This window comes from Alosa alosa, chromosome 16 (genome assembly GCF_017589495.1).
Source record: "Alosa alosa isolate M-15738 ecotype Scorff River chromosome 16, AALO_Geno_1.1, whole genome shotgun sequence".
In the NCBI taxonomy this organism is placed as follows: domain Eukaryota; kingdom Metazoa; phylum Chordata; class Actinopteri; order Clupeiformes; family Clupeidae; genus Alosa; species Alosa alosa.
Genome location: NC_063204.1, coordinates 9,353,908 through 9,365,931, shown reverse-complemented (window position 1 = coordinate 9,365,931; position 12,024 = coordinate 9,353,908). Strand labels below are relative to the sequence as shown.

Here is a 12,024-nt window from a genome sequence, read left to right as displayed (position 1 = left end):
GATTGCAGCGTTCGCCTGTGAAAACCCGCAATCCCAGGGAAGCGATTCATTTTTCATCAACAGGTTATTCTTTCATGACTCCGATGTTTGGGATGAATGATGCTCATCGCCCCTCAGGTGAAGCCAGGTGAAGCACTGACGTAAAACTACGCCAATGTCCTCGGCCTGACCTGTGCGCTGGACGTTCCTTTAACACCTCCCCACCTAGCCTGACGAGCCAGACCCACATTAAAATGTACTGTAGGGTCTGGGCACTCACCGTTCGCAGTGCTCAGTCCGAGGGGCGGGATTCCCTCTGCACGCAATATGACAGCGCTATGAGTCCCATGCGTTTCCCACCAGCGGAGCTAGTTGGCTAGTTCAAACTTTTGCCAAATGAATAAAAGCTTAACTTGTGTCATACTGTTCACCAACAGCAACATTATCTTATTTGTTTTCAAGTAGCAGGGAATTCAAACCGTTGCAACTCTGCCATCAATCATTATGTTAAGCCCGCCTAACGATTCTATACACGATTTGATTGGCCTGATAGAAGTTTAATTTTTCGAGCTCACAAGCCAACGGAGAGTTGCTAGACTAGCCCTGGCAGCAAATGTAATTTGCTACATGCGTCTAGATTTCTAGGCTACTCCCCACCCCCATAACCCCCTTCACTTGTAGAAAGAGCAAGAAAATAAAATCGCTAATTACTATTTTGATTCTGTGACCGTTTCTCTCTCTGGGTAATTGAAGTGTTCGCTGCAATATATCAAGCTGTTATCCTTAATAAGACGATTAATGTTATGGAGATTAAGCCTGCCTGCCAGACAATATAAACTCCTGGGAGTAATGAATCTAGTTACAAGGACCTGTCACTACCATCCGAAGTGGAGATTCCTGTGTCCAGCTGTTGTTCATGAAGACGTCTGCGAATGTGGACATTTGGTAAGGGGGGAATACGAGAGGAGAAAACAACTGCTCTATTTCATTTTGTGTTGGATTTTCTGCACATTTTCTGGATATTCTTTTTTTCCCCCAATATTTTTCGGGGCTTTTATGCCTTTAATCTGACAGGGCGGTGGAGAGAGGGACAGGAAGCACGTGAGGGACAGAGATGGGGTGGGATCAGGAAATGACCCGGGTCGGACTCAAACCCAGATCCCCTCAGGCACGCAGACCCAAATGTGGTATGGACGCTGTATTCAGTTGTGCCAAAGTCCTTTTAGGCAAGTCCCTCCACTCGGCGGCCATATTGCAATGCTTTTTGGGCACTCGTAGGGCATCCATTTTGGCAGAAATGCGCGTGCGCAAGGCTTCACGACACCAATCTTGCTCCAGCGGCGAGATCACAACACATGATTGGCACGATGTCTTCACAACACACCATATGATTGGCTCAATGTATTCACATGTCGACGTTTTGCCGAGGAAGGGGTGGGATATGTGTAGACAACGGCCATCTTGGCGTGACAAACTAGCCCCATGCATTTCTATGGAGTATTTTTTGAGTGCTGTGTCTCCACATTAGAAAGTCTCTAGTTGTGCCACTGAGCCCCCCAAATTTGCTGTGTATTCTTTTGTATAAGCACTCCCGACTGAAACATACAGATGCTTGTGCCAGCCTAGCAGGACCGGAAAAGAGAAGACTCACTCCCAAAGTCGCGCACGGTGAAGTTCTGGACTTCACCCTCATCCTGCACTGGCTTGTAGCTGAACTTCTGTTCACCAGCCGGGGGTTGGTCTCGGTCCTTGGCACTGACCAACTGGATGACCTGCACAAATGAATGGACAGCATTAATGTCAGTCCCCATTCAGAATTAACAAGTCAGTCAACAGTCAGAACTATGCACTATACTACACTATTCTTTACTATGCAGTGCACTATGCTCTCCTTGACTATGTACAATACTACCATACTACCCTATATGAACTGTACTTCATGACTATGCACTACGCTCTTCTGGACTATGCACCATACTACCCTATATGAACTATACTTCATGACTACTGTATGCGCTACGCTCTTCTGGACTATGCACCATACTACCCTATATGAACTATACTTCATGACTATGCACTACGCTCTTCTGGACTATGCACCACCCTACCATACCCTATATGCACTATACTTCATGACTATGCATTACGCTCTTCTGGACTATGCACCACCCTACCATACCCTATATGCACTATACTTCATGACTATGCACTATGCTCTTCTGGACTATGCACCATACTACCCTATATGCACTATACTTCATGACTATGCACTATGCTCTTCTGGACTATGCACTATACTACCAGAGGTGTAAAAGTCCAGTTTCAGAAAGTAAAAGTCCTACCATGTATTGTTTCTACCTGTGCATGTTACACAGGTGATTTCACTAATTAGCTCATCTACCTGGCTGAGGAGTTGTACTTATACTGTATGATTCGGCTGATTTAGTGAATGGTTGGAGCAAACGTGTGGCAGGACTTTTACTTTCTGAAACCGGACTTTTACAACTCTGCATACTACCATACTAGTCCTATACTTCCTGACTATGCACTATGCTCTTCTGGACTATGCACCATACATTCTTTGACTATGCACTATGCATGCACTTCAGAGCGATGACGCTATGTTTGTTTTCAGCTTAAATGCTATTTCCTCTACAAACACCAAAACGGAACAGAAGCAAGGTCTTTGAAACAAGGTGTGCGTGTGTGAACTATCAATGTTGTATAGCTCCAGTACAGTGCCATGCTCTGAATCAGATTGCTTATTAGACTCTATACGCACATGATTTCTATAGAGTACTAGTAAAGCTTCTGATCTTATTTTATTTACTTCATTCCCTTTGCTGTATTGCCTTAGCAAGTTAAATGAAGTAATTACACAATGGGCAAATGGTAAGTAGAGACCTAAGTAAAGAGAGAGCTTACTAAAGCCAGCATTAATGTAGTGGTAATGTACGTGTTAATGTTATAGACCTGTTGTCCTGAGACACATAGGAGTTGACTACATTGCAAATGCAGTTACAATATAAAGGGGGACAGGTTAAGTCAAAATTACGTTCAGAGTTTTAGAAATCAATGCATTTGCAAGATTTAGTCCTAGTTAAGGGTCAATTTAGCACAGATAATCAATAACCTACTCTGCATGTGGATCAGGTATCTGATACACTTAGTAACATCCCTGCAATAAAAAAAGAGCACTACAGTATAACTTAGCTGTAAAAAAATAAACTTAAAAACACTGCAACAATATTTCAACACTTAGATATAGTAACGTTTTATCTGTACTGTGCCTCAGGAACAAAATTCCAGGACTATATAACCACTTCAATTCTATCTCTTTACGATGTGACCAGCATCTCATATTTTGATGCTTCTGTCAATAGGTTGAGACAGTGGGGTTATTGTGCTGTGCTTTTCTGTGCTTCCAGTTTAGTGGTGTGGTACTCTTTGCTCTTGTAAGGGAAGCTGATATGAATGATTTAAATTGCCCTGGGTGGCAATGTTTGACAGAGCTGAGAGACGGGGGAGGCCAGGGTCAGGAATCTTAGCCCCGACAAGAGTGATTGAAGCCGCAGAGAGATTAAGACAGAACGAGTGGGAAGTGATCCAAGATGACAGCACAGCGGGTACAGTAAGAATAATGGAGATGTCATGTATACTGTACAGGCAACTGTTGTTGAGTAAAAAAAGATTCAAATGCAGATGAAGTGTATGTATGTTTACAGCTGAGAGATGTGCTGACATCTTTGCTGTGTGAAGGTTTGTTTCGTAGCTAGGGCAGGCTATTACTGAGGTTGTTTAGTGGCTATGGACAGGCTATTACTGAGGATTTGGTTAATGTGTGAAGGGTTGGTTAGTGGATGTGGGCAGGCTATTACTGAGGATTTGGTTAATGTTGGTTCTAGCATCTACAGTAGTAGCATTTATTACACGGCTCTTCACAATGGAAGTAGAACGCTCCATTGACTTGAATGGGATTTCCCAAAGTTCTAGCGACTAAAGGACCTCTAAAAAAAATGACCGCTGTCAATGGCAACGGAGTTTGTGATTCTAATTCAGGTCTTTCATATCACTCCGCAACTACTGGAACTTCATTCAAAAGTGAAAAGCAGGCGGTTGATCAGCTGTGTTCTAAAGAATGTTTGATTCAAGTTCAGCGTGTGTCAAGTTTAGCGAACTATTCGTTTCTCAGCAAAAGCCAATGGTAACAAATGGCTATAGCCTAGGCTGAGTAGTGAAAGGTAGAGTGATTCCTCTTAATGTGATTGTAAATGTAAAATATATTTTCTAATGGGAGTTGGTCTGAGATTGTGTATGGCTCTGTCACCTCATAATTATTTTTCACTAGCCAAACAATATTTAAAACACTGTAACGGAATGGTTAACAAAAGTCATTAAACATTAAAAGAAAACAATCAAACAACAACAACAACAAACAAACAAACAAGTGTGCATTGCTTACAGAAAGAACAAAGTACCTTTGAGGTTCCTAAGTGTATATTGACACTAATTTCAGAATTGTATTCTTCTAATGTTGCTCTAAAACGTGCCTGCACTGTAAAGGTTTACATATCTCTGAGCCATGGGTTGTGTTGTGATATCTGTGTGAGTGCATGTGTGTGTGTGTGTGTGTGTCTGTGTGTCTGTGTGTTGCTGTGAAATGTGCCTGTAAATGTTTACATATCTCTGAGTAATGGCCTTGGGCTTTGGTGTGTTGGGGGGGGGTTTACCAAAAACGGGAGATTTTTTTGGGTCAGTGTTTATACCGGATCTGTGTTTGCATATTTAATACGTTTCATACACGTGTTTCAACACTGCAATTCGGTCATTGCTTTTACCTTACCATTACCTTACGCATGCCAGTTATGTAACCAGCTGCCTGCCTGCAGCCTACTTCCAAAACTCCAAAGCTGCTTGCTGTCAGATTTGGTTCCGAGGGCACAAGTTAAGTGTATCAACAACACTCAATAACAGTTTATGTTATGTGTTAATCAATTAAATTCCCAACAATTTCACAACAGCTAGTTCTGGAGTAGGCCATTCAACTAGCCCGCTTGCTTACGACGAGACTCAGGCTGCACAGTCGGCACCCGCTTCCTTATTTGGGTTTTGGGTTGCCAGGTTTTAGCCTCTGACAAAACGGTTGAAATTGAAACTAAGTGATCGTGTATGTGTAGGGTGTATTTCATACACAAGCTGGCAACCTGAATGGATCAATGATTTTAATGAAGTTTGATGGCCATGCAAATTACGGGAGTTTTCCGGGAGAAATAACAAAACGGGAGGGTGCTGGGAGATGACATTGAAATACGGGAGAAACCCGGGAAAAATGGGAGTGTTGACAGGTATGATGGTCACACGCACTTTGTGTTTACTAGACTCTCTCATGGGCTCAGCTCATGATTAATGAATTAATAGTAACATTAATACTTTATGAGTGTAACCCTTGTTTAGTGGAGGATTTGTTGCTCTTCACTCTCACTTGTGTCTGTGTGTGTGTGTGTGTGTGTGTGTGTGTGTGTGTGTGTTTGTGTGTGTGTGTGTGCTTCTGGCAGAGGTTTCCTGTAGCAATTACGAGGTGTGAGATAGCTCTCTGTTGGAGAGGAGTCATTCTAATTTACTTCTTGGATGTGACTCACATGCAAATAGAAATTTATAAAGCAATCTCACAGGAGTCAGATCACTTGGCAAGGCCCAAACTCTCTTTCTTTCTCTCTCTCTCTCTGTCTCTTTCTCTATTCTCATCTTCTTCCTCTCTCATCCTCTCTCTATCTTTCACACTACAACACACTCTCTAACGCACACACACATACACACACACACACACAAATATTTCTGTAAATGAAGAATTTGCCTTCAAATAGATATGTCAAGTTAAGAGAATTCCAACATGCTGTCAGAAAGTTTGTCTCCGACTTTTTTTCTTATTTATTGTTCCACTGGAGCTGTGCCATGCTTGGTCCAAAGTCTTTCCAAGTGAGCACATTGCCATGAGTAGCCTCATGCATACAAAATGAAGAAGAGTCAAACCTAGCCTGCCCAGATCTTACCACAACTTTGTAATGTATTTACAAATTCAAAATGTGGTAGAACTCATACATATTTAAACAATGTTTATAATTGTGCTGGTATTTCCATGTCCCAATGTGCTGTGGTTTGCAGTGACAGCTAAGCAACAGATAATGCCATCATGACAATTATTTACACTCATTTGCAAATGTCAAGCAATATAGTTCCTAAGCGACATATAGCAGAATATTTGCCAAGCAAGACACATGCACATTTAGGTTTTGTGCTGCCATACAGCGGCCTCTAGCACAAGCCAAACATAATCAACAATCAGAGCTAACCATTTTATAAATTATACTTCTGTGTGTGTGTGTGTGTGCGTGTGTGTGTGTGTGTGTGTGTGTGTATGTGTGTGCGTGTGTGTGTGTCACCATGGTGTAGCAGGTGTTGCTCCCACATGGCATAGGTTATGTGTTATGTCTGCTCAAAGTTATTCACAGGCTTGGTGCATGCTCATGCACACACACACACACACACACACACACACGCACACACACACACACACATTGTAGAAATCCTCCACTCAGCAGGCTGTTCAAACACATTCCTATCTATCACGGCACCCATCAAGGATTATTCCATAATTACACACTTTCACTCCCAATCATATCAGATTATTAGGAGCTCAGCGTTCGTGCTGAAATCCCTGTTAATTACCCTCATCCCACTTAGCATGCTGCTCCTCCTTATCTCATCCATGCTTCATCAGCACACGCGTCATACGGCGTAGCGGAGAGGTCACTGCCAACAACGCGCGCGAAGGGAATCTGACATGGGGGGATGGCGCACTAGTAAAAGCACCAAGGCGAACCGCGAACCGACGCGTCCGCAAGAGCGAGGAGGACTCCTTGACATCATGTTGACATCATCTGGATTTCCTTGGTGAAGCAGAGGAGCTCTGGATGGGTGATACACTCTTGAGTAGATTTTCAGAGAAGGATAATTATGGAACAAAGTGTACAGAATAAACTGAGGCGAATATACGGTACTACTTTACTTCTAGTACTACTGTGGGATAGTCCGCCCCCAGAGACTTAACAGATCAGACAGTATGCTAAGAGTCAAGTTCAGTATATAAAATTGTTGTTGAACAATTACTAAACATCCCCTTGACCAAATCCAACGCCTAACCTTAACCTTAACCATAGTTAACAACAGATAGTTTGTTGATAAGCTGAGCATCTGTAAAAAGTCTGATAATAAGAAGCACTTTCTTCTTTCTTACAGTATCATTCAGCTCAGAGATCTCTTGTAGGCCTACTCTGATGGCATTCTTAAAACATGTTCACCTCTTCCCTATGAGAGTGTGCTTGAGAAATGGCATCCATGTGTCCAAGTACTAGCTTAGTATGGGCTTTTGCTGAGAAAAAAAAGGTACAAACTTGTAGACCCTATCAGCAAGTGTAATAATACTTCTTTGTTAGTTCAACCAACATTTTTTTAAAACATTGCTAACAACTGTAACAGCTAGCAGCCTGCCTAGGACATGCATTGAGGTCATGTTCACTGACAATACATTCTGTCACATTCTGTCACTTGGTAACGTGGCCAAAAGCAGTCCAGTATTTAAAACAACGTCGCTTACATTGCTAACAGCCAACACATGGTAATTTAGGTCATGTCTCCTGACATGCTACCTGTCATTACACTTCACATTCTGCTCCTTACACAACCATAGCTAACGAGGCCGTCTCATAATTACTAACCTAGCCAACAGTGCTAACAGCACGGCCTTCCACGCTTGCCCGCTAGCTTGGCCAATAGCGCTGACAGCAGACCTCCCCCTGGCTGGCCTTAGTTGCGGTGCTAACAGCACGCCCGCTAGCCTGGCCAATAGCGCTGATAGCAGACCTCCCCCTGGCTGGCCTTAGTTGCGGTGCTAACAGCGAGCTCATGTTTGCTAATGGGCCTTATTTGTAGGTGCAGGTGGGCTCTGAATGGCACGGCGGCGTGAACTGGCACGGGCCTCCGAGAGCACGTCATGTAAAATGCATCCGCTCTGGCGGGCAATTGGCTGTGGGGGATGGCTGGGGATGGGTGGAGGAGGAAGAGGAAGTGGCAGCGTCGGCGGCAAGACAGATATGGAGAGATGGGAAAGCGGAGCATTGTGATGTACATCTGCCGCCTCGGCTGTGAATGAAAATCATCTCCGCCTTGGCTCCTCATTCCACCTTCTCTTTGTGTTTTGCAGACAGATACACACACACACAGAGACACACACACAGAGACACACAGCCACACACACACACACACACACACACACACACACACACACACAGTGAGACTCAATCTCCCACAGTAAATACGTGGCTGCTGCTTAGCTGTGGGAGATAGCAGCTGTCGCGGGACGGTAGTTTTTGCAGCTAGTATCATCAGCGCCTCCTGGCCTGGCCTCCACGCTCCAGCTATGCAGATAGATTCACACGCGCAAACTGTCTAGCTGTGCTTGTCTGTTTCTCTATTCCCCCAAGTTTCAGGTGAAAAACAGCGTCTGTGCTTCACTCAAGGAACGTGTCTGACTTACAGTGCTTGGTTTGCAATCATTAGTCCTTATCTTTATGGATGTCTGCTTCTCTCTCTCTCTCTCTCTCTCTCTCTCTCTCACACACTCTGTGTCTCTCCCTTGTCGCAGGCAGACTGTCAATGCCTTACTACTTGTCAATGCCTTACTACTTGTCTCCTCTGTGTGTGTGTGTATAAATCTCTGTATCTACAGTACGTAAATGAGACTTACCTGTCCGACCTTTGCATTTTCACACACAAAGGACTCGTAGGGCATTGCAAACTCAGGGGGAAACTCGTTGACATCATTGACGTGGACTGTCACGGCTACTCTGCTGGTGAGCACTGGGTTGTCTGTGGACAGAGAGAGGAAACCCCGTTGGTGATTGTACTTCTGCCTGAGCCACACAGCGTTTGTGACACACATCGGGCACAGGATATATGGGAATACAAATGCTTTGTACAGAGATGTCACCATTTCACTTCTAAGCAAGCCATGTTATTCAGGAGGAAGTAAGCAGCATATACGGAAAATATGATCCAATGCTGACCTCTTGTGGTAGAATAGAGGAATGTCATCCATCAACAAAAACAAGTATGGTTATTAGTCTCTTTCTCTCTCATGGGCTGAGCTTAGCTACACTCACAGCTCCTTTGAATGTTTGAAGGATAGTAGACCTTGATTAGTTTTAGTTTCTCAGATATGTGTCAGTGTTTACAAGTGTGTTGCCTATGGCATACATATTTGTTTGGGTAACACTTTACAATAAGGGTACACAATTAAGCATTAGTTAAGTATTAGTTAAGTATTAACAAACACAAGACTGTTCATGAGGAAAAGGATATTTGTTAATCCTTAAGTAATGTTAAAAACATACTTAATAATGATGAATGAAGTGTTTGTTAATACTTAACTAATACTTAACTAATGCTTAATTGTGTACCCTTATTGTAAAGTGTTACCTTTTTTGGCTTAAAATCCTTTTGTTTCATTTTATTTATTTATCTATTTATGTTGTATGGCATGCTATTTAAGCCAACTGTTTGATCTGACTATCTGTGTCCTCATATCATGTTTTTGTTGGATGAACTGACTATCTTTACATCACATAAGAACAATATACTATTGCCTCCTTCATTAATTAAACAGTAAAACGGTGTAATATAATTATTTGTCAATATTTACGCTAAGTGTCTGGACATTATTGATGTCCAAATATTAGGCCAGTTACAGGCTATGTTCATGAAGCTTTCAACAAGACGACCAACTTCCAACAAGACGACCATCAGCTAGTGATTAACATAACAACAGGCCATCTCTCTTCCTGTTCTTTCTTTCATTCTTTCTTTCTTTCTTTCTTTCTTTCTTTCTTTCTTTCTTTCATCATATTCTTTCTGTCTTTCTGTATTTTCCTTCGGTCAGTTGCGGAGGTTTAAAGTGGAGGAGACCAGAGGGCAGTGAGGGATCTATATGATGCGGTTGCCCTGGGAGACGTCTGACACCAAGCAAACCTGCCGTTGACCTTGGGAACGAAAAGCAATCTCACTGCTGATAGGTGTGTGTGTGTGTGTGTGTCTGTGTTTGTGTGTGTGTGTGTGTGTGTGTGTGTGTGTGTGTGTGTGTGTGTGTGTGTGTGTGTGTGTGTGTGTGTGTGTGTGTGTTTGTGTGTGCATGCATACCATGCATGGTGTATGTGTGTGTTGGGGGGTATCCAAACTATTGACCTATTTTTGCATTTGTTCCCATGACTTTATATGCAATAAGGTGTATACAGTATAGCATGTTTCTTTCATCCTCTGTAGTCCCCAGTAAAAATCACCCACAGTGGTCATGTAAGTGGTCATTTCTACAATCTTCCACTGGGTGGTGCTCTAGCCCAAATAAAGAGATTTGCTTGCCTACTGCACAGAGACCCTAACAGGCTATACGTCAGCCTGCTTTGAAATGGAAGATCAACAATCATTGACTATGTGGTGCATTTGCAATGTAAAGCATTCTCCTTGTAGAAAGTCTCAGGCTTCACAAGTCTGATGATATTTACATATTGCATTGCAGTAATAAAGCTAGTGCACTGTACGTACAAAAAAATTCTGCAAATAGCTTGGATGCAAAACCTTACAGGCCTAGTAATATATTTTACTGTAATAAAAAATAATATTTTATAACAATAGAACAAAGCATTCATTACAACATGCCTTAATATGTTTGTGTTCACCACAGTCCCTTGGCTGGTAGAGAGCTGTATACACGAGTGAGATAAATTAACTGTTAATAGCAATGGTATTAGAGTCAAATTGAAAGACCTGTCTCTTTGCAATAAATTCTTTATGAATGTGAACCAATACTATTTCTTAACATGTGCAACATAATCTGCCATAGCACTTTTGTGGGTAAAGATGAACATCAAAAGAAAATTGTATCACATATGCTAGGACACTGTGAATGAATCTCTTGCAAAACAGAACTTTATTTTAGCTGAAATGAGAGGAAACACTGAAAGAAAGTGAATAAAATATGTCACAATTAGCTGAGGTTTTAGGGGAAATTTCCTAAAAGGTCCTCCGAGGCAGGAATACTAATTTTAATACCAATTGCGGATGATAATGAACTGTTTAAGCCTGTGTGAGCAAGTGTGTGTGGTGTGTGTGTGTGTGCGTGTTTGTGTGAGTGTGTGTGTGTGTGTGTGTATGTGTGTGTGGGTGTGTGTGGGTGTGTGTGTCTATGTGAGAGAGAGAGAGAGAGAGAGAGATAGTTAGTGTGTGAAAGGCAGTCATGGAGACAGAATGACAGGAGAAAAAGAGAAAGATCTCTAATTGCTAATTGTATTCATGGCGGGTCCCAAACAGAAACATCAGATGAAGTCGGCAGAGCAATAAATAATAATAACTGACTTGAGTCAGCCGCGGCACCTTTGGCTGTAACTTTTGTCTTCTGAAGCTCAAATTAGCGCTATCAGACGACCACCATTAGTATTGGAAGTGGAACCTTGGAAGACAGTGAATAATTTGCTCTCCCCTCCTCCCTTCCCTCCCACCCAGTCTCTCTCTCTCTCCTTCACTCTGCAACGATAAAAACTCAACTTTTAATGACCCCTATTACCGGGGCCGTGCTAATGAACACGCTGCTAGCCACATTTCATGTTGATTGAGCGCTGTTGAGTTCCTCGGCAGATAATGACTTTGATGGCTCAGAAGCCATTTTGATGTCTTGATGGAGCCAGCTTTGCTTATTTATCTCTGGCTTCGCCTTCCTCTTCTCTTACATGGACTCAATTAGCACGATGACACATCTAAAATGAATGCTGGGTGTGTCATACAAGCAAAGCGCTTGTGTGTGTATGTGTGTGTGTGTGTGTGTGTGTGTGTGTGTGTGTGTGTGTGTGTGTGAGTGTGAGTGTGTGTGTGTGTGTGTGTGTGTGTGTGTGTGTGTTTGAGTGTGTGTGTGTGTGTGTGTGTGTGTGTGTGTGTGTGTGT

General features: G+C 42.7%; 1 protein-coding gene and 1 long non-coding RNA gene across 2 annotated transcripts in view; one reads left to right on the top strand and one right to left on the bottom strand.

Moving 5' to 3' along the window:
* Window positions 1-12,024, bottom strand: part of LOC125309498 (cadherin-12-like) — a 78,244-nt gene that overhangs the window by 10,362 nt on the left and 55,858 nt on the right. Inside the window, 2 exon segments of the mRNA XM_048266469.1 lie at window positions 1,631-1,751; window positions 8,783-8,904. Of these exon segments, the coding sequence (XP_048122426.1) occupies window positions 1,631-1,751; window positions 8,783-8,904 (243 nt within the window).
* Window positions 10,027-12,024, top strand: part of LOC125309499 — a 4,580-nt gene continuing 2,582 nt past the window's right edge. Inside the window, exon 1 of the long non-coding RNA XR_007196137.1 lies at window positions 10,027-10,106. This is a non-coding gene — a long non-coding RNA (uncharacterized LOC125309499). The remainder of the gene's footprint in view (window positions 10,107-12,024) is intronic.